At 44.0% G+C, this 23,796-nt stretch overlaps 1 protein-coding gene across 1 annotated transcript in view; it reads right to left on the bottom strand.

Moving 5' to 3' along the window:
* Positions 1 to 13,919, bottom strand: part of ATP11B (ATPase phospholipid transporting 11B (putative)) — a 95,268-nt gene extending 81,349 nt beyond the window's left edge. Inside the window, exon 1 of the mRNA XM_041002579.1 lies at positions 13,642 to 13,919. Coding sequence (XP_040858513.1) covers positions 13,642 to 13,668 — 27 coding nt within the window. The 5' untranslated portion in view covers positions 13,669 to 13,919. The remainder of the gene's footprint in view (positions 1 to 13,641) is intronic.
* Positions 13,920 to 23,796: the final 9,877 nt, after the last annotated feature.

Raw genomic sequence — 23,796 nt, forward strand, 5'->3', positions numbered from 1 at the left:
AGTGGTGTGCCCAGGCTGTACTGCAGGCTTCAGCTCGCAACCCCAGCTCCTGGCCTGTGTGGACTCCAGCAGCTAGCACAGTAGGGCTCAAGGAGCTAGGTCCCTGCCACCCATGGTAGATACTGGGATTCGGTTCCCATGCCCACATCTTGCATTCTATGGGCCCCTGGAAAGTGAACCTGATGATGGGAGATCTCTGTGTATTTCTGTCTGTATGTTCCTCAAACTCATTAAATAAATAGAATAATCAGTAGAGGCAAGGATTTGGACAAACATAAACCTTTATACACTGCTGGTAGAAAAAGTTGGAAGCAACCAATTATCTCAAGTATCCAAAATGTTCATGGATAAACAAAATATGGTACAGTTGCCCTTAGAAATATGAGGGAGATGGTACAGAATCCTCTATGGATACTTGAACCCGTGGATGCTCAAGTTCCATTTGCATATAATCTAAGCATATATTCCTATGTAATTTAAATAGCTTTTAGATCACCTGTAATACTTAGTAGAATGTGAATGCTATATAAACAGTTGATACTCCATGTTACTGAAGAATTAAAAAAAGTCCATACGTGTTTAGTCTAGTTGCCAATTTCCTTTTTTTTTTTTAAAGATGTATTTATTTATTGGAAAGTCAGATATACAGAGAGGAGGAGAGACAGAGAGGAAGATCTTCCGTCCAATGATTCACTCCCCAAGTGAGCGCAATGGCCGATGCTATGCCAATCCAAAGTCAGGACCCAGGAACTTCTTCCGGGTATCCCACACGGGTGCAGGGTCCCAAAGCTTTGGGCTGTCCTCAACTGCCTTCCCAGGCCACAAGCAGGGAGCTGAATGGGAAATGGAGCTGCCAGGATTAGAACCGGTGCCCATATGGGACCCCGGAGCGTTCAAGGCGAGGACTTTAGCTGCTAGGCCATGCTGCCAGGCACAAGTTGCCAATTTCAAAAAAATATTTTCCATCCAAGGTTGGATGTGAACTACACACACACACATACACACACCCCAACCACATTAATCCACCTTAAAAATGACTGAACTTTGGTACACGCTGCAATTTGGTAGGGAAAGAGGACACCTGAGGTAGGGCTAAAAGAAAGGAGTGGACTTTGGGAAAACTCTGGAAAAATTCCATTCCCAGGGTGGGCATGGGAGAATAAAATGTAACAAACACAATTTAGAATAGACCAAAGGGAAGAAGGGAGGCGATATGGCCCCTAAGATAAGGCTACAGGAAATATTAACCAGCTACCAACCTTTGCACATGGACAGAGTAGAGGAGATACAATTCCAGGCCCTTAGACAGAGGAAGGGCAGCCAATCCAAACGTGAGACCTACAGCAGGCACTAGGTGAGGGGCTGTCACAGACAAGGGAGGAGGGACACAGAAATAACACAGCTCAGCCCCATGGCGCAGGGGAGTCTCAGCTCTGGGGCCTCTATCTGAGAGCCGAGCAGCTTCTGCAGCTTACTGCACACAAACTTGTTTTCTCCTCGTGGCACTCTCTTGGGCTTCCTTCCATATTTCAACACTGAGCAACAAGTTACTGATAAGAGAAAGCAGCTCCCCACACATATCAAAATGAGGACATTATATTAAGCGAAATAAATGATGCATAATTCCTCTTATATAAAGAGTAACAGTATTTAAATGAGACAGAAAACCAGCAGGTAGTTGCCAGTGGCTGAGAAAGGGCAGAAAACCAACTCAGTGCTTACTGGATACAGAATATGAGTTTGAGAATATGAAAACTATTCAAGAGACAGATGATGGTAACTGTTTAACAAAGTGAATACATCAAACTATAAACCTAAAAATTTTTACAGTCCCAAATTTTATAATATGCGTATTTTAGTACAATATGAAAAGTCAGTTTCATTCATTTGAGACTTTTGCATAGATTTGCTGGATTGGACATGTCCCATTTATGCATAATTAAATTCTGACAATAAATAGCTCTTAAGTGGAAAACCGGTAGTTTCCACGTATGAAAACCAAGAGATATTTAAAATAAAAATACGTGAGGCTCTTTTAGTTTAAATTTAAAGATCAAAGATATTGGTGTGGAAGAAATGAAGATTTATACAACCTAAATTTATATATTCTTAAATTTGTTCTTGGAGCCCAGCTCGATAACCTAGTGGCTAAATTTTTGCCTTGTATCCACTGGGATCCTATATGGGCACCAGTTCGTGTCCTGGCTGCTCCCCGCTTCCCATCCAGCTCCCTGCTTGTGGCCTGGGAAAGCAGTGGAGGATGGCCAAAAGCCTTGGGCCCCTGCACCTGTGTGGGATACCCGGAGGAAGCTCGTGGCTTTGGATTGGCTCAGCTCTGGCCATTGTGGCCAATTAGGGAGTCAATCAGCAGATATAAGATCTTTCACTCTGCCTTTCCAAAACAAACAAACAAACAAACAAAATAAAACAAAAAAAACCTTGTTCTCAAAGATATGAGAAACTATCATTGGCAAAAGGAAGTTAATACACTAAACAACTGAAATGTGGTATTCCAGAGGGGATTCTAAAGTGGAAAACGAATAAAATCCAAAAAAAGCAGAAGATTAATAACACTGTATTGGTACCGATGCACTGAATGCAACACAGGATATAGGTAAAATATTAACAATAAAAGGCAGATGGGACAGAATTATACAAGATTTCCTTGTACTATCTTTCTTAATTCAAAAAGTAAAATTAAGATTTGTATCTAAAAAATTTTACATAAGACATCCCTCAGGACCAAGAACATCTATATATGCAAACATACACATTACACTGAGTAAATTTCTCTCATTTTGTTAAAGATCACTGAAAAGTTTACCTCAATTTATATAAAACACCTTTAGAGAATTTGTGATCAAGGAGACTACAGATTAAAAAAGATCATTAAGAGTATATCTGCTCTGATACTACCAAAAATATGTGAGGCAATGCATATGCTATTTAGTTAAATTTAGCTATTTATAAACATACATATTATAGAAGACAACATAGCACATGATAAATTATGTTTGCCAATACAAATAAATAAATATGCTTATGCTTATTTTTACAAATAAATTTGCAACACCCCAATTTAAAAAAAAAGTGTGTCTGATTGCACCCCAGCGCCCCAGCCTGGTGGATAAAGATACCCCTACTGCAACACTGGCAACCCAGGTGGGTGCTGGTTCACGTTCCACCTGCTCCACCTCATCCAGCTCCCTACTTGTGGCCTGGGAAAGCAATTAGAGGACAGCCCAAGGCCTTGGGACCCTGCACCTGCATGGAAGATCCAAAGAAGCTCCTGGGTCCTGGCTCTGAAATGGCTCAGCCCCCGTTGTAGTGGCAATTTGGGGACTGAACCAGCTGGTGGAAGATCTTTCTTTAAAAAAAAAAAAGATGTGGGCAGCGTGGCCTAGTGGCTAAAGTCCTCACCTTGAACACCCCGGATCCCATATGGGCGCCAGTTCTAATCCTGGCAGCTCCACTTCCCATCCAGCTCCCTGCTTGTGGCCTGGGAAGGCAGTTGAGGACAGCCCAAAGCTTTGGGACCCTGCACCCATGTGGGATACCCGGAAGAAGTTCCTGGGTCCTGGCTTTGGATTGGCATAGCATCGGCCATTGCGCTTACTTGGGGAGTGAATCATTGGACGGAAGATCTTCCTCTCTGTCTCTCCTCCTCTCTGTATATCTGACTTTCCAATAAATAAATACATCTTTTAAAAAATTTATTTTACTTGGAAAGGCAGATTTACAGACAGAAGGCGAGAAGAAAGATCTTCCATCCGTTGGTTCACTCCCCAAGTGGCCAGAACGGCCAGAGTTGAGCCAATCTGAAGCCAGGAGCTTCCTCCGTGTCTCCCACAGGGGTGCAGGGTCCTAAGGCTTTGGGCCAGCCTCAACCGCTTTCCCAGGCCACAAGCAGGGAGCTGGATAGGAAACGGGGCTGCAGAAATATGAACCAGCACCCATATAGGATCCCCGACGAATGCAAGGTGAGGACTTTATCACGCTGGGCCCAATAAAAATACAGTATATCTGATCAGGACACAGATTTGGCTTGGGAGGGGGAAGATGGGGAATGCTACTGTGGCCTAGTGGAAGAAGACAATCCTCTTGTAACACTGGCAGACAGCTGGAGTCTAGGCCCTTGCCATCCACGTGGGAGATCCAGATGAAGCTCCTCACTCCTGGCTTCTACCGTGAGCATCTGGGAAATGAACCAGCAGATGGCAGATCTCTGTAACTACGTCTTCCAAAACAAATAAATCTTTTTTTTTAATGCTGCTAATGACACCATCACATATTGAAATGACTGGTTAACTCCTGGTTCCACTTGATCCCAGCTTCCTGCTAAGGTGTACCGTTGAAGAACTGTAGTGCTTGGACTTAAGTGCTTGGATCCTTGCCACACACATCCAAATTGAGTTCTGGGCTCCTGGCCCTGGCGACTGATAGCATCTGGGTATGAACCAATCAATGGAAGACTTCTTTCAAATACAATGAAAATAAATAAGCAAAAATTTAAGGCATATTTGGCTATTCTGACTTCAACTGTCCCATAATAATTCCCAAGACTGCTTCAGTTTTCCCATCATTTTCAATTTAATTCTGCAAATTTATGCCACAAAAAAAAAAGGAAAAAGAAAAAGCCCAGCTGAACATTGGCAGAGAGGCACAGCCTCCATTTCTTTTAAGTTAATAGAGCTAGATTTACAAAATCTGAAATTAGACAACCTGATATGCCCCACTGAGGAAAGTAAAGGTCCAGAGATATTCTGGTGTGGGAAGGGCGGGAAAAGAAAAAAAGAGGAAACGATTCTGTCTTGCTAGATGCCAATACTTACCAAAAAACACTATTATTATGACAATGGTACATCAGAATGAATCGGGGCACCGAATCTAGAAAAAAACTAAGACACATGAAAGAGGATGCGGGTGGTGACAGAGCACTGTCATTAGGATGGAAAAGGCAAACGACACAGATTAGTGAGGAAAAAGACAGCCCCTTCTGACAAACAGCACTGACACAATTTCCCAGGAAGGGAAAACAAAACTCTTCATATATATTCCATATATGTAAGTCAACTACAGATACATACATTAAAAACCTAATATAGGGCCCGGTGTAATAACGTAGCGGCTAAAGTCCTCGCCTTGAACGCGCCAGGATTCCATATATGGGGGCTGGTTCTAATCCTGGCAGCTCTACTTCCCATCCAGCTCCATGCTTGTGGCCTGGGAAAGCAGTCAAGGACGGCCCAAAGCCTTGGGACCCTGCACCAGCATGGGAGACCTGGAAGAGGCTCCTGGCTCCTGGCATCGGATCGGCTCAGCTTTGGTTATTGTGCTCACTTGTGGAGTGAATCATCGGATGGAATATCTTCCTCTCTCTCTCCTCCTCTCTGTATTTCTGACTTTGCATTACAAAAATAAGATAAATCTTAAAAAAAAACCCTAATATAAATTTTAAAATAATTTGAAGAAAACATTAGAAAAAGACTTTTTTTTAAAGGTTTATTTTTTATTTTTATTGGAAAGGCAGATATACAGAGAGGAGGAGAGACAGGGAAGAATATCTTTCATCTGATGATTCACTCCCCAAGTGACCACAAGGGCCAGTGCTGCGCCGATCCCAAGCCAGGAGCCAGGAGCCTGGAGCCTCTCTGGGTCTCCCACACGAGTGCAGGGTCCCAAGGCTTTGGGCTGCCCTCAACTGCTTTCCTAGGCCACAAGCAGGGAGCTGGATGGGAAGTGGGGCCACGGGGGTTAGATCCATGTGGGATCCCGGCATGTTCAAGAGGAGGACTTTAGCCGCTAGGCTACTGTGTTGGGCCCAAAACGGTTTCAGTACAGAAAAGGAGTTTCTAAACAAATAATAGAAACCAGAAATCATTTTCCTAACACATTACTGACATACAAATTCTAAAATTCTGTATGAAAAAGCAAGTAAAAGGGCCAAATTTTAGGAGGTTCTTCATATGCATAACAAAGAATCAATCTGTAATATTGAGAAAATAAAAAAATACAAACTAATCCATAGAAACATGGACAATTTATTCATCTGAATGGAATAAAGGACACCTGAATCTGAATAGCAATCAGGAAAATGCAAATTAGAAGAAGATCCTATTTCATATCCATCAGTAAATGGATAAAGCTCTTTTTTCAGCTCTGACAGTAAAAGTATTGCTCAAGATGTAGGAAAAGAGGTCCTCTTATAATTTGGAAAATAACTTAGTAATATCTAGAGTCACAGTGTGTGACTCATGATCTAGCAATTCCACTTCTAGGTAGTCTACTTAAAAAGTAAATAGATAAATAAATAATCAAGAATGGTCACAGCAAAAATTTTTTGTAACAGAAAGAAAACTAGCAATAATTCAAATATCCATTAGGGAAGAACCTCCTGGAAGACTTGACAGGAGCAGCCATTTCTTCACCTTGGTAGTTCCACAGCCTAGCAAAAATGAGACCACGGCACAGCTCATATTATGAGTAAATGGGTAATGGGGAGAAACGGCCATAACCAAAAACGGGTGCAGAGTAGAGGAATACTGATTTGGTTGGCTGGCAAACTAAAACAGACAAAAATCCCCACTTTATGAGACAAACAAAAGTGAGTAATCAGGAGTGTGTTCAACAGTGGTAAGCAGTACAAGAAATAAGGCAGGCCAGGGAAGTTAGCGCAGTACTCACGAGTGTTAGCATCTTATACTGAATGGCCACAAAAATGCCTCCTTCAATGATAAAGCAATATTTAAATTAAAGCTTGTAGAAGAATGAAGGAAAAAGCAGTTATCTATCCCAGCCAGAAGTAACAGCAAGGACAGGTCGGAGCAGGTGTTTAGTGTAGAGACCACTGTACCGCTCTTCGGTCTGGCCCAGCGCTGGCCATCCCGAACACACACTCTGTGTGTCCCTCTGACTTAACACAAATTGAAATGAAAAACAAAATGAGGACTTCAGTATCCCAAGGAGGTCAGTGTGTGCTCGCTTCGACAGCACATACACCAAGGTGGTCAGTGTGGATCAAGTAGGATAACTAAAGAATGGTGAACAATGTTAAGTGGTTTGGGGACGGGTGGATCAGGGGAGGAATGGGAGGTCAGAATCTAGATCAAGTGCATACATGGGTTTTTACTTTGAACAAGAGGGCAAGGTCTTGGGAGATTTCACAAAGTACAATTACATCATGCATTGTGTTAAGATCACTTTGGGTGCTCTACTGAAAACAGACTGCAAGGGTAAAAGAGGAGAAACAGTGAGATGGACAAGGAAGCTTTTGTGATGACCTAGGTAAGAAACACGGGCGGTCAGTCTGAGGCTGTGGGAGAAGAAGGGACATCAATGATCTGAATAAATCATTTTTTAGCAACAGGCATCCTTTGCTCCCCAAATATTTAAAACTTGACTCATTCTCCCATTTTAGACATTTTAACTGACAAATGAAAATTACATGTTTATTATATATAACATGATATTTCAAAGCAAAAGTTTTTTGTGTTTGTTTCGTTGATTTGTGTGTCCCCTCTGATTTCTTTCCCTCACATATGTATCCAGACAGCTTTTAAAGAATTTTATGGTTATAACGTAAGAATGGGAGGAAATGGGACACAAAGACAATGCAGAAGCCAGATACACAAGGTGAGTTAATAAGTATATACAGTTATTATACACTTTTTAAAAAAGTTATCTTTTAGAGACAAGTATCTCCAAAAATTATGGATGAAATTATAGAATGGCTGGGGTATGCTTCAAAATAATCTGAAAAAACTAAGCAGTGGGAAAACACTATAGGACACATACTGCCAACTGTTGAAACTGAGTAAAGGGGAAAATGCGGGCTCTTTATTGTCTACTTTTTATTTTTTCTGTGTGGAAGAAACACAGAGCTCCCATTAGCTAGTTCACATCCCAAAAGCCTGCAATGCACAGGGCTCAGTCCAGGTGGGTGGCAGGAACCTAACCACTTGACCCATGATTCACTCTTTCCCTTGGTCTGCAATGGCTGGCAGCTGGAGTCAGAAGCTGCACCCACCTACTGATACAGGGAACAGGCATCCAAACCACTTGGTTAAAAGTCTGCCCTCTACTTTCATATGCTTGAAATTTGTCATAAGAAAGGATACCAGCTTCACGAGAGTTAGTTATCTATGTACAACATCTGTTTTTTGTTTTACTTCTTAACTCTGGCAAGGGGAATAACTTAATGGACAGATCCAGACACTTGCTACAAAGCTTGGCCAGGAGACTGGTCCAACCTGTACTGCTTTCCATCCTCTGATGAAGCACTTGGTATCCCTACTGGCTTAGATGAGCTAGCTGTCATATCCCCTGTGTGCATCTGAGCATGCTGTCTACTGCACAGGTATTAGCAACTGAGTAGACCCAGTCCTGATACATGTACTCCAAGGTCAGACCACTTATATTGTGATTTTCCCTATGACTGGGGTTTGAGTTCAGTGATCTAGCTGGGGAGACCCCAAGAAACCTCACCTGGAGTAATCTCAGACTTGATTCTTGTAGGACCAGCCAATCAAGCGCCAGGTGCAGACTGTCACCTGAACCAGCTAATGCACATTTGGGTGGATGCCTGGTCAGATCCACCCCCAGCCCCACCTCTCACACAAAGTGATGGGTGCTATAGCCTAGTGCAGCCCAGCCTGCCACAGGCCCAGTCCTCACACACACCAGTGGGAGCCACAGTTGGGCTGATCCCCAGTCATCTTTACTAAGCCCGCTCCCAGTCCTGGTTTTTGTGTGTGCCAGCATGTGCGATGGCCTAGCCAGTCCATCCTGCATCCCATCTGGTTCTCATGCATACCCATGGGTGTTGCAGCTCAGTTCAACCCACCCCAACCCCAGACCCAGCCCACATATGCCGACAATGATGCTCCCTGACCAACCTGGCCCACCCTCAGCCCTGGCTCTCATATTTACCAGTGGGAGCTGCAGCCCTGCAGGCGAGTGGTCACAGTTCCTCTACCAGGCCTGCTATCAGATTTGGATCCAGTGCCAGCCAGGGAATACTGCAGAGTGCAGTTTGACATGATTTGTATCTAGTCCTGCACTTGCCAGCAAGTGCTGTGGCAAGCCCAGCCCAGCTCACACCCACACTCAGCCCACACCAATACTGAGTGCTGCAATCTTGCCTGATCTGAACTGCCCCCAGCCCTGGCTATTGTGCTCCCCAGGGGAGCTAGTTTGCAAAGGGAATTCTCCCAAGTTTCCCTACCAGGCCCATTTGCAGCCCTGGCCTCACATGTGCTGACAAGTGTTTACCATGGTCTGCTCTTAGTCTTAGCCTTTGCACGTGCCAGCAGGTGCTGCAGCTTAGCCCAGCTCAATTCCCTCCCGTCCCCAGCCCCTATGACTATCAGGTGAATTCCATAGTTCAACCTGTCTCAGCCTTTCACCACCCTCAGCTCTCCCCATAAACCAGCCAGTGCTGCAGTCCCACAGAGGTGAGCCCACAAGTCCCTTCCAGAATCTGCTCCAGGTCCAGTTCTCTCAAGTTCTGGTGGGTGCTGCAGCCCAGCCTGACTTGGCACACTCCTTGCTCCAATACCCACAGGCCAGGCATGCCCCAGCCACAGCTTTTGTGCACCAGTGGGCCACAGACTATGCTCTTTACTCCAGCTCAGGTCTCCCACGTGAATAATTTGGCCTGACCCAGACATGCCCTGTTTCCAACCGCCCTCCCGACCCCCCCACCCCCACCCCCAACCCCAACCACCTGATCTCAGCTGCCTTGCATACCTGGGAGTGCAGAGGCCCAGTCCGTGGAAGACCTCAGAAGTCATTCCTGCCCTGTTAAATATGCCCTCAGCTACTCCCATTTCACTATATCCTCAGACCTCCCTCTGCAGGCAATCTGCAGCTCCATTGCCTGAGGCTGGGATGCCATGTTCCAGCTTGGCATTCCTCATTTTCCCCATATATCTTAAAAAAAAAAAAAGATAAGGCAACTATGCATTACATAGTTGGCACACTGGTATAGTGAAAACAAATTTGTCATTAACCAACTCCAGAATGCCTGCCAGCTATTGATTGCTTTTTTCCCAATAATGCAGCACCTGTCTAGGTACAAGGCAACCTAGCAAGCTGTCTACAGCTGGGGTAAACATTAGCTTTTGAGGTTTAAACTTAGCCACACAAAAATAAAAAGGTCATACGTCATTGCTCCCTTTTTGCAATTCTTCCATTTCTTCCTAAAGAGCTAAAGAGCAAGGCGATGGGGCCTGGAGCGATGATAGCCTAGCAACTAAAGTCCTCGCCTTACATGTGCTGGGATCCGACATGGGTGCTGGTTCATGCCCCAGCAGCCCCACTTCCCATCCAGCTCCCTGCTGTGGCCCGGGGAAAGCAGTAGAGGACAGCCCAAAGCCTTGGGACTCTGCACCTGCGTGGGAGACACGAATGAAGCTCCATGCTCCTGGCTTCACATTGGCGCAGCTCCAGCTGTTGCAGCCGCTTGGGGAGTGAATCAATGGACGGAAGATCTTCCTCTCTGTCTCTCCTCCTCTCTGCATATATGACTTTGCAATAAAAATAAATAAATCTTTAGAGAGAGAGAGGCAATGAACATAGACAATTTACAACTGATGCTGAATTAATTCTGACATTCATTTATGCGACCAACATTTGGTGGATGGGAACCTGCAATGGGTCACCTGTTGTCTTGAGCACAGGCTATCAAGACAAGGTAGAGTTCTTGCACTAAGAAATTTGCCAGGTAATCTTATGAGACATGGAGGCTCAGATGAATGATGTGCATTACCAAAACACAGGCTCACTTGTAATGTTATATCAGCACTAACAGAAATATAACATAAGCCATAGGTGCAAATCATAAAGGAAATTAAAATTTTCTACTAACCACCTTCAAATAAACACATAAAAGTGTAACGAAGCTTACCTAATATGACCAAAATATAATTTCAGCATGTAAATAAACATAAAAATTACACTTTAAATATTTTTAAATCAAATTTTAGTTTACACCTCAGAATATCTTAGCTCAATTTCAAGTGCTAAAAGACGGCAATGTAATGCAGGGTAGGGGGCACTGAACGTGTTCACAGGTGAAGGGGCTAACGCCCCGGGCCAGTAGGCAGCTTCCCTCTTTGACACCAGTACTCCACCTCCACCGGCCCTGGTTCCCATCCCAGCTGCTCCTTCCTAACCAGCTCCCTGCTAACACACCCGGGAAAGCAGAAGAGGCTAGCCTACATCTTTGGGTACTTTCACCCACGTGGGAGACCTGGAAGGAGCTCCTGGCTCCTGCATTCAGACAAGCCTAGTTCCACCTGTTGCAGTTATCTGAGGGAGTGAACCGGCAGATGGAAGATCTCTTTCATTTCTTTTTCATCTCACTTTACCAAAATAAATATAACACCAAACTGATTTTTGTCATCTGGCAAAGCAGAGGAAATATTCTGTCACAATAAGAAAGCAAACATTTCTTCTTAAAGAGATTACCAGAGCAAAGGAGTTATTTCTGTCATAACTTTTTTTTTTTGGTGAGACAATATAAGTAGTTGAAAAATCGAGATTCATATAATGAGGGATAGATGCTTAAAATTCCAAACAAGTTGTCCTTATAACTTGTTGATTAATTTTCCAAATTTGTCCCATTTAATGGAATTTTCAGATAAGCCCAAAACCAAAAGACATGGTGATTACAACCACTGAGCAAATGTAACTGTTTAAACTAGATTTTGAGTTGAATAACTATTGGTTTAATAACTAGAATGGCTGCTTATAACTGAGATAGTAAAATATATTGTCATTACTCTGTGTATCCACTATCCTTAATACATAATTTAAATGACTACACAACTTAACCTGAGATACAAAGTCCTACCACTCTGATTACATACTTAGAAGATCTGATAACTTAAAAGCGAACCCAGTGAGGTGAGCAAGTAAATGTCAGATAGCATTTTTTATGCACAACCACTTGTTCAACTTGTTAACCATCCCTGTAAGACAACTGCCTTGTTACTTAGCCACACAACTTCCGGTTCTTCCTTTCAGCTTTCTTCTATTTGAAGCCATTTTTGAAAACATTGCCAGACTTTGTGCCTTGGCAATGAGAGTGGTTATACAACCAGGACTTTATTCAGGCTACCAAAATTACCTAACACTGAAAAGCAATGTCTTAATCTACTAGGAAAAGCTTTAAGAGAACCAATTTAGAATGGTCTTCCTACCAACACAAACAGCAGCAGGTGAGCTGCCTTCCCACATGTGAAGGCCCAACAAATCAAAACCATGAGTTTAGATGTGTAATAATTAACTTGTAGAGTCAAATTACACTTCTACTGCTTGCTGCAATACAGCCAAAGTATTACAGTATGCTATTATAATGACATCATTAGTTTTGTTTTCAGGAATATCCGAATTTACAACTGGCTAAAAATAGCCAACATTTGTGTATGAGGAAGTGGCAACTACTCTAATTTTTTTTACAAGGTTTTTTTTTTTTTTAAAAGAATGATATCCACTGCAAAATGAAGTAACAGAAAGCTAGTTCTGCAACACAACAACGCACTTCTAGAACAAGGGACAAGCGGTGCTTCAATTACCAAAACATTTCTGCTTCATTAAGACCGGCTGCCTCCAGAAGCAGTAAGCCGAAACACTGGATGCAGCAGGAGCATTTAATTAATGCGATTCGGAAATTAAAACAGCAGCTAGACCTCACCACACCGATCAAGTTAGGCTTCTTGCGCCAGAAGCAATTTCTGTGCTCACTGTCATCATTGCCTCAGCGCTGTTTTCTTGGGCAGGAGTTGCCGGGAGGCAGGGAGAGATCTTCCCTCTTCCCTCCGAGTTAAAGTAGTACTTGTGGTCACCTTAATCCCTTCCTCAGATTCCTCTTTCTGCCTCCATGTATTCCAGCAATAATGAAGAGTTCACCCCTGGTTCCAAACCTGTCTCGCTCAAACTAACCCGAGTGGAACGGCTGCAATGTGCAGTTCCACATTCCCAAAGTTTCCCGGCGGTGGAGTGGGCTGAGGACGGACGGGGCGGCCAACAAACCGCAGTCCCACGATCGCTCACACCTCTTCCCAAATTCCACGGGAAGTTCCAAGATCCCTACCCCCATCCCAATGCAGATCTTGGGTTTAAAAAAAAAAAAAATCCCTTCCTCCGAGAGCTATCAGCCTAGACAGGGCACGCCGCTCGGCGATCACGGCCACCCCTCTGAATCGTGACACTTAAAAGGCAGTGAAGAGGGGCTGAAGCCAGCCTCCTCCCCCTCCTCCTGTCCCCTTCACCCAGGCGCGTCCCAAGCCTTGAGGTAAGAAACATAAGCCTCTCTCGCCGACTCCCCCTCAGCCAGCCTCCTCGAGGGGCTCCCCGACCCCTCGGGAATCCCTGCTTCTGGCTGCAGCCGCCCAGTTGCTGTGAAGAGGTGAAGAAGGAGGAAGTAACCGAGAAGCGGCGGCAGGAAGCGGTTACCCAAGGCTGGTGGCCGCCGCCCGGGCTCGGAGGCTGTGCGGGGGCTCCTCCGGCTCCGGGCCCCACGCCCGCCTCGGCCGCGGCCTAACCCAGCGCTCGCGCCCCGGCCTTTCCCAGCCACCCGCAGCCGAGAAGCCGCGCAGGGTCGCCCGGCCGGAGGTGGAGGGGCGCGGAGGCACTTACCAGCTGCTGCCGGACCCAGCGCCACATGCCCCCGCCGTCGCCGACCGGGTCCCTCGGGACGCGGGGGGCCACGGGGCTGCAGGTGGAGACGGACGAGCCAGAGGTGGGGAAGCCGGCGAGCCCCTCCTGCTGACGTGCCGCTCGCCGCCGCCGCCTCACTCCCCGCGCCGGGTCCCCATCCCGCTGCGCCGGCCCCGAGGTCCTACAGGCGCGGTCCCGGCGCCGCCCCCACCCGGAGCAGCTGAGTCTGCCGCCCCGCCGCAGCCACCTTCATTATTGACCGTTGTCACCAGGAGCACCCCCGCCCTGCCCGGCGCCCCGGCCCCACCCGGGCCCGCCCCCGGCGCCCCGGCCCGTCCCCGGACGTGACGAACGGGAGCCGGGGGAGGGCGGCGCGGGCCGAGCTGGGCCGGGACCGTCCGCCGCGGTCCTGATGCCGGGCCGGCCGTGCGGGCCGGGACAGTGCAGAGGAGTGGGTCCTCCGTTGCGGCCGTGTGAGGGGAACTCTGGTGGCGTCTGTGGGTCCTCCTGTCTACGGAGTCCGCAGCTCCTGTTGCAGGTCTGGTGCTGGCTCCGCGCCCTCTTTTCGGTCCACGCGTCCCCCAACACGCAGATGCACCGTCTAGAGTGTATGCGACTGAAGGTTAAGCCCCAGAAATCCCCGTTTGGGTCCAATTACATTATCTAAGCCGTAGGTGGTGTCAGCGCTGAACTCAGCTCATTTCTTTAACGAGCGACGAGAAGGCTTGCAAATCCTTTGAGCCTGGTTCCGTCTGGACCGGCCGGTGTTTGTCAGAGAAACGACAGGGGTTTTTCCACCTTGCCAGGTAACTTGGGCAGGTTAGAAGATACTTTGTCACTAACTGCCGAACCCCTGAAATCAAAAACACCTTAAGAAGTAGCTTGACCTGGCTAAGTGTATGTATGAGATAAGAAAGAATATCAAAGGAACTGGAACAAAGCTTTGAAGGTCTTCTGGCTTTGTTCAAAACCAGCTCCATAAATACTTCCTGTTATGTATGAGTACTGTGTGCAGTGCTTTCACTGAATTAAAGCTCCCTTTACCAACAGACACGTTAGATAGAGCAGCCGGTGGAAAAAGGAAGGGGAAAAGCAGTCAAGTGAAATCAGTTTGTTCGTTCCCTGTTATGTCTTCGATGTTTTCAGCATAAAAAAAGTTGTACAACTGCCTACAAAAAGAATTTAAACCGCACCCAGTACAATCCAGTAGAGTATAAGATTAAGTCCTGAACTACCACCAGTAGTCACTCATTATAGAAAACTTCTGTGGCAATAGCAATTGGGAAAGGCTTTAGAAGGCTGAGCTTCATGGGGGAGGAGGAAGGGAGGAAGGAAAGACTTTCTGATGGGAAGAGCAAATAGGTGTTTGAGGCCCAACAGATTTAGAGTAATGACAGATGGAATTGGAGATGGAAGAGAAGATATAGTAAGGGCAACATTTCTAAATAGGGGATTTACAGGAATTAGGAATTTCTGGAATTTTCTCAACGAGGAAATGGCAGGATGAAACCAGGTTCATAATACACAGACATTGTGATAGGGTTGGGGAGAAAGAAGGTCCTGGAGGGAATGTTGCTACAGTGACATATGAGTTAAGAAGTGGCATGCCTGGAGAAATGAGTTAGTGCCTAAATCCTTGCCTTGCATCCACCGAGATCCCATGTAGACACCAGTTTGTCTCCTGGTTGCTCTGCTTCCCATCCAGCTCCCTGCTTGTGGCCTGGGAAAGCAATCAAGGACAGCCCAATGCCTTTGGACCCTGTGTGGGAGACCCAGAAGAAGCTCCTGGCTCTTGGCTTCGAACCAACTCAGTCCAGCTGTTGCAGCCACTTGGGGAGTGAACCAGCAGTTGGAAGATCTCTCTGTATCTCCTCTTTAGATATGCCTTTCCAATAAAAAAAAAAAAAAGATTCTTAAAAAAAAAGTACCAGAGTGGCAAAGATCCAGAAGTGACTGTATGTTCTAGGAATAGAAAGTGGTGACAATGGAACCGAAACTTAAGCTATTCTAAAGGTGAAGACAGTAGGTTTACTGGAATTGTATAACAGCCACTTTGTGGTAAGAGCGATTGTTTTCATGAGTGAACCTGTTGATACAAGTTTGTGCTAGTTAAACTTGTGAGGCATATTCATTCCCACGGGGGGTGGAGAATATCTCTTGGTTTAGTGTAATAGTGATTCTCAGATATAACAGCAAAAGAGAGGGTGTTACTTTTCTTGATCAGAACATCTTAGTCCAACAATAAAAAGTGCAGATGGTAACTTGTTAAGATCTGGATTCCTAGTTCATTCAGTGTCTAAAGAGTACTTAGTAAGTGTAAAGTGAGTGAGGAAGTCGGGACCAAAAAATGAGCAGTTAGAAGAAAAATTGTCTAGTTAGGAACATAAGAGTAATGCAGAGCAAAGCATACCGGATGACTGGTAGACCAGGCAGTTAAGAGCCTGGTGGTCACCATTCTGAGATCCTGGGACTCCTGCTGAGTGACCCTCAGGTCTTGCAAGGGCCTCTCCGCTTGGAGGACACAGAAACTTGGCAATCTCTTGCTTTGCAACACGTTTCTACAGCAACAGAGCTCTCAGAATGGCCCCAGACACTGCCTGATCTCAGTCTTTAAAGGGCAACTTTTACTTCCTCAAAAGTCATAAATCTAGTAGGTTGCAAACTGTTCCACTGTAATTCCAGGGATCAGTGAGTTAAGCTGCTGCTTGTGGTGCCAGCATTCCATTGATCAGAGCACTGGGTTGAGTCCCAGCTTCTGCACTCAATCCAGCTCCCCTGATGATGGACCTGGGGTAGCAGCAGATGTCCCAACTGCGTGAACCCTTGCCACCCATGTAGAAAGCTAAGATGGAGTTTTGGGGTCCTGGCTTTGGCCTGGGTCAGCCCTAGCCACTGCAGCCTTTTGATTGGGAAGTAAACAGCAGAAGGAAGATCTCTCTCACACATACACACACGTCACGTATACTTTCTGTATGTATTTGTCACTCTGTATTTCAAGTAAATAAATACGTAAGTCTTACAGAAATGCAAACTAAGAAAAATGATAATCCCAGGATTTCTAGACCAAACTTTGAGCTTTTTCTAGTACTGAACAAGACTATGTATTATATCATCTTGTGAAGAATTTCATTAGCAACAGTATCACATTACATATTTGCATCTTTTCTTAGAAATTCCTCGAACAGATGTCAGTGTGGGCTAAGTTACATGAACTGTGTTTTTTCATTTGGCTATTTATGCTTACACAGAAGTGAAACTCAAAACGACTGAGAATTAGAGTCTGTAAAAGTAATCTCTTTCTTGAAAGGTGAGAAGGATGTTAAATATAGATATGTTCTGCAAGTCCCTCTTATGTTCATGTATGAAATGTTAATGTATTTTTACTTATTTGAATGTTAGGAAAACAGACACATGACAGAGAATGGTCATCCATCTGCCTGTTCACTCCCCAAAGGCCCACGACGTGCAGCACTTGGCCAGGCCAAAGCCGGGAATCTAGAAGTACCTGAGCTATCACCTACTGCCCCCCAAGGTGTCTCAGGAAACTGGATTCAAAGCCTAGAAGCTAGACCCCGAAACAGTGTAGACCACGGGAGGCAGCAGTGATGGCACACATGGTTGGACTTCTGCTACTCAGGTGGGAGACTTGGATTGTGCTCCCAGTTTTGGCTCACTAATCCCGCCCCAGCTCTTGCAGACAGTGGGAGGATGCACTAAAGAACAGTTGCTCTCTCTGTCTGATTCATTCTCTCTCTCTCTCTCTATATATATATATATATATACATATACATATATATATATATACATGTCCCTCGGCCTGTCAAACAAATTTAAAAAGCAAAAACGTTTGCTCTTTCAGAGAAGGTTATGTCCCCTTGCAGAGTTAGACTAAGAAATTTATAAATCTTAAGTACATAAAAGATTTTGGTGACTGCTCCCCCTCAATAAAAAGTAAAATAGAAACATAAAACATTATTTTTTAAAAATAGCATGCAGTAAAATGTGTATTTTGTATAGCTCTTCTTTCTCTCTTTTTTTATATGTGTTGTTCTATGTTCTTTCTGTCTTCTGATTTTTGAGCTTTTACTGGCATCCCAGACCTGTGCTGAGCCTCCCAGCCAGATCACTCTGCACTGTCTCCCCAGTAGCCTATCCAGGAGTGCATCCTACTTCTCCAAGTGCTTTGCACACTGGCAGTCATGTGCTTGCTGTAATCTTATTAATATCCGTATGTCTTCTTCATAAAACTATTCTTCCAGAGGGCAGAGACTCAGCTTGTTGAATTCATCAAGAGCTCAAATGTAGGTCGGCAGGTAAAACTGCCACCTGTGACACCCTCATCCACTGTGGTCCTTGTTCCTGTCCCGTGACCTCTGCCACTCACGTGGGAGACTCAGATGTAGCTCCTGTCTGCTGGCTTTGGCCTGACCCATGGCTGGCCATTGTGGCCATCTGGGGAGTGAATCAGTGCATGAACAATCTGTCACTCTCTCTGACTTTCAAATAAAATAAATAAATGTTTTCTTAAAAAAAAAAAGAACTAAAATATGTATTTGCTTGACTATCCTATAAAAGGTAAGCAACTTCTAAGGGACCAATGGGAAAATCAGGAAATATTCTTGTTTAAGATTTCACAGACTGTTTAATTTTGCTATTCTGGTAAGGGTGTTTTCTCTAGGTAATTCCTGTGCAAATAAAGTTTGTCATTATAGTGAGTCTATTATTGACAGTTTTACAAAATCTAGTCATAAAATTGTACTAAGCACTTTACGTTTCAGGTGCCCAGATACTAAACTCTGGCTCCCTGCCTCCCACTGTCACCAGTTTTGCCACCATTCAGTTATTCAACAAATATGTGTCAAGTGTTTAGCAAATACTAGCCTTGTGCTAGGGATCTAAGTGGATAGTCCAGCAGACCTTGCCTTGAAAAAGTTCAAATTCTAAGACATGGGGAAAAATTGATCATAATGTAACTTTATGTCTGCCAGCCTATGATCAACAGCAAATATTACAGATAAAAATAATCAGAAAAGTACTAGCTACACCTATGTAGGAAACCACAGGTTTATAGAGAAAATCTACAGAAAGATTTAGAAATGCTTAGATCTATTGCCCTGATTTGGAAATTGAGACCTGTTTGTTTACTGAGCAGTTCTTCTTTTATTCTGCTAGGATGTGGTAACATTTTGGATGAAGCAACGGTGCTTGCTGATCACATACACACCTAGTGAAACATTCTGTCTGTAGAAAGGACAGTGATGATGTCAGAGTGTGTGTGTGTGTGTGTGTGTGTGTGTGTGTGTGTGTGAAGGCACACACTGATGCACAAGCACGTACATGCTTATGCTGGGAAGGGAAGATGGGGAGAAGTGTGTGCTTGTTTTGTTACTTAGTTCACTTGATTTTTATCCCTGTAAAATGGTAGCCTCAAGCCCCAGGGGAGGTTGTTAGCTTTACACATAGAACAAAATCTCTCTCTCATGACCATTGTTTGTGCTTCCTGTCAGTCATCTGGTAGTGGATAAATATTATCATCAATAAGGAAGAGAATATTTCGATATTAGTAAAAGATAAATACAGTCATTATAAATATTGTTATAATTCAGATGGATCACTTGAGAAAAGAAAAGAAAATTTCAATAGGAAAAATAAGCAACTTTTAAAATGTATGCAAATATATCATGTTTTCTTCTGCATTCTTCGGCATACATTCTTTTTAATTTAAATGTTTGTACAGAAAGTTGTGTTATTTAACCTTAGATAATTAATACTACATGTGACTTCTAATGAACAGGCTTTAGTTTCACTGAGTAAGAAATGATAAATTCATTATGTGACTTATATAAGCTTAAATTAGAATTCTGAATAGTGTGTTAAATTGGGGACCGGCACAGAGGCGTAGTTGGCTAATCCTCTACCTGTAAGTGCTGGCATCCCATGTGGGTGCAGGTTCGGTTTATGTCCTGGCTGCTTCACATCCGAGCCAGCTCTCTGCTAATGGCCTGAGAAAGCAGTGGAAGATGGTCCAAGTCCTTGTGCCCCTGCCCTCATGTGGAAAACCTGGAAGAGGCTCCTGGTTCCTGGCTTCAATCAGCCCAGCTCTGGCCGTTGTGGACATTTGGGGTGTAAATCAGTAGAAGGAATACCTTCTCTCTCTAAATCTACCTTTCTAATAAAAATAAATCTTTAAGGAAATATAAATAAGATCATTTCAAAAATAAAAAATACTTTTAAAAAGTTGTTTTTAAATTGTTTTGATGCATCAGACAAGAATATGCAGTCTTTTTTTTTTTTTTTAAAGATGTATTTATTTTACTGGAATGTCAGATTTTACAGAGAGAGAGAGAAAGATCTTCCATTTGCTGATTTACCCACCAAGTCACCGCAACGGCCAGAGTGAACTGATTCAAAGCCAGGAGCCAGGAGCTTCTTTTGTGTTTTCCACAGGGTCCCAAGGCTTTGGGCCGTCCTCTACTTCTTTCCCAGGCCACAGGTACGGAGCTGGATGGGAAGTGGAGCAGCCAGGACATGAACTGATGCCCATATGGGATCCTGCTGTGTTCAAGGAGAGGACTTTAGCCACTAGGCTACTGCGCTGGGCCCAGTCTTTCTCTTACGTTAATGATTTAAGACTAGATAGGGAGAGATGCCCATGTGTAGGTTGCACCCATCATTTTTGTTTTTAACTCTGGGTAGTTGTGTTTTATCAAATTACTATTTAAATTCTGATACTAGGTACTCTGATACTCTGCCCTACTAGATCCCCTACAGTGATTCAGCATCTAGGGTAGAGGTGTTATCAAATACCAGAATCAGTCAGGCTTGAGACTAGCTCATTGTCACCTAGGTTCTATTAGTTTTTGTTAAGGCTTTCCCCAGAGTATATCAATGGCTTTTGTCTCTAGTTGAAACTTGGAAGTCTCTTCTTCCTGAATTTCCTTTCTCCCCTTCCTGCCTTGTTCCCGAATCCCAGCTGCTAACCTCTGTCACTCCAGTGCCCCTGCACTCCACTTTCTAACCTGGGAAAGTGACAGAAACCACCGGCATTTTTCAAAGCTGCTCTAATCTCCTGTATTTACCATTAACGTTGGCACTAGATTGTTGTTTCTTAGACTATTACTATTTTTAAGAATTGGAACGCTAAGCACTGTTACTGCGTGTGCCTGGAGAGGCTGGAGAAGTGACTCTGCAGATAGAACCCCAAGCGCCTGGCCCTGCAGCACAGGGCCGTCAGCTGCAGCACTCTAGCCCAGTGTCATATTGGATGCAAGCAAGGAGCCTGTCCTGCTGCAAGCGTCTTTTCATCACTCATTAAGACTGAGCCTTTTGAGAACCGATGAATTGGCAGAAGCCAGAACTGATAGATGCGCAGTGTAGGTGTAATAATCATGTGCCATCTGGTTAATGGGAATATAATTTAAAAAAAAATTCTCCTCAAGTAGAATTTATGTGAATAGCAACTCCTGTCCTCTCTGGCTTACTTGAGTGGGGGGAAAAAAAAGTCCTTTGAGCCTATATCAGCACTTTGGGTACAATATTGATTCATTACTAACACAAATCAACTTTGAGCTTACTACCAAAATGCAGGAAGATATATTTGAATCAATTCTGGCTTCTGTTTCCTTGGGTGACTGTTCCCCTCAGAGAAACTCCCTTACCATGGAGGTGAAGATGGAGCTTATGGAATCAAAACATAATCTTTGACCTTTCCTATCATTTTGGAATAAAGTCCCAAAAAGGCAAATGCTGTTAGTTTTTAGTGGTAGCTGAATTCAATGGAGCTTCACTTCATCTCAACCACATTTTCCAAACCGCTAGACCACTAAATGTCCACGTAAGATTCTAAGACCATGATAAATTGAATTAGCAGTTTTGTAATGAATTGATTTAACATGAGTGACAAGAAACAATTGAAGCTCAAACCCCAAATCCATTAAGTTGCCATGTTTTGAATGCTTCAAAAATAAGTAGGTGGTTTTAAAAATAGCCCTTTCGTTTTGGGTTACATTCTCCTAGTCTGAGGAACTGAATTGTGTAGGAGAAGAAAGCCTTTAGGAGACTCCAGATTTGGGCAGAGGGCTGTCTGCTCCCTGGCTCACCCTGTGACTGTTCCCCGGCAGGGCCTTGCTGCTGCCATCTGATGCTGCAGTCACCAGAGGACAAACCTGATGCGGAACTTGAACCTCCAAAACTGTGAGCAAAAAAGAAGGGGGCATTTGGCATGGTGAGTTGAGATGTCTGTCTCCTACATTGGAGGACCTGGGTTCAAGGCCCGGCTGTGGCTCCTGACCCCAGCATCCTGTTTGTGTGGACTGAGAAGCACAACAGTGAGAAGCTCAAGAGATTGGGGCTCCTGTTAACTTCCAGGGGGACCTGGATTATGCTCCAGCCTCTGGCTTGTGGGCAATTTGGGCAATGAACCAACCTGTGGGAGCTCTCTTTCTCTGTGTCTCACTGCCTCTCAAATTTAAAATTTAAAAAATTGAGCTGATATATTTCATTAAAGAAAAATCATTACCTGTTTGCTATTTGAGCTGACAGTATTATTTATCTCTAGTATAGACTCCAAAGTTAAAAAAAATCTCAATGATCAGTACCAGTCAAAATTCAAGTTGTTTCAGGGATGCTAGAATGAATCTTATTTTATCAATTCCTTTGTATTGTGCCTTTTCTGAGTGTAGTGTGTCAGATGTAATTGTGTTTATAAATTTAATTTGCTTTTGTACTGAATGACAAACGAGGTATTTTCCGAGGTTATACAGTGGTATGTAGTAGTTATTCTTTATTTTCCTTAAAATTATTCACTGATTTTTTTCACATTATTTCCCATGATCTCATTTGTTCTTATATGCACGGGTGTTGTCATATCTTAGTAGCTAGAAAACGTAAATTCAACACATTTTGCTTAGCCTTGGTGGGTTTGATATTCCGCTACATCCATTCTGACCCACTTTCTAGGCATTAAATAACAACAGGGGCAGAATCAGTAATGATGCCTACTACTTATGCAGCACTTACTAGGAGTCGAGCCCTGAACTAAATATCTAACACAGTAGCTTATTTAATTCTCTGCTTTTTCTCAGAATTGTATCTGTTTTTTCCTGTCATGACACTATTACTATTATTGCTAGAGCTACCATATGTCGAGCTTTGCAGGAACTGTGGACTTATAAATATTACATCATTTAATCCTCACAGCTGCTCTTTATTTTAGGCAAGGTTAGGTTAGCTTTATAACCAAAATGGCTGCTAACATTTGAAATTCTTCTGTAGTGGCCAATGAAGAGCTGCTGCCCTGAATTCCCCAACTGCCTTCTGTACTCCCTGTTTCTCCAGTTGTTCACCTGTTCTGCTGGTGACCCCTCAGTCTTGTCTTCTTCAAATCCAGAATCTACAAGGTTAACTCTGTGGGCTTGTCCTGAGTCGTTTCTGATTGGCTGCTGCTCTGACAGTACCCATTGTTAAATATTTTCACTAGAGGATGCAGGTGTTGACTGATGGTTTCCCTTTTACAGAGGGAGAAAGCCCATAAGCAGCTTGACCACTCTCACCCACCTAGTATGTGTGAGAGTGAGGACTCAAACCTGTGTCTCTCCTTGTGCTTAACCAGTCTAAGGTACCAGAAAGTAGAAAAAACCAGCCTTTGATGTAGCCTTCCCAGACCCAATGAGCACAGTGTTGAAACCGTGTATGCTATACTGACTACTTACATAGACTCTCCAATTTCACACCTGTACTTACGGTAATCTCATAGCTGTAAGGCCATTCTTCTCCTAATCGATCCCTAGCCTTAATAATTGCATGCAGGTTGATGATGGATAACACTTTATGTTATTTTTTAAGATTTATTTATTTTTATTGGAAAGGTAGATACATGCAGAGAGGAGGAGAGACAAAGAGGAAAGTCTTGCGTAAGATGATTCATTGCCCAAGAGGCTGCAACAGTTGTAGCTGAGCTAATCTGAAGCAGAAGCCAGGAGCTTCTTCCAGGTGTCCCAAGTGGGTGCAGGGTCCCAAGGCTTTACTGAAATGTTGAAAATACCTTGACTGGGTGATGGTTATGAAGTTATTTACCAAAATTCATATGAATATTATGTTTATGGTCTGTTTACATCATTGTGTGTATGAATTTTG

This window comes from Ochotona curzoniae, unplaced genomic scaffold (genome assembly GCF_017591425.1).
Source record: "Ochotona curzoniae isolate NIBS_2020 unplaced genomic scaffold, NIBS_Ocur_1.0 scaffold_2587, whole genome shotgun sequence".
NCBI classification, from domain to species: domain Eukaryota; kingdom Metazoa; phylum Chordata; class Mammalia; order Lagomorpha; family Ochotonidae; genus Ochotona; species Ochotona curzoniae.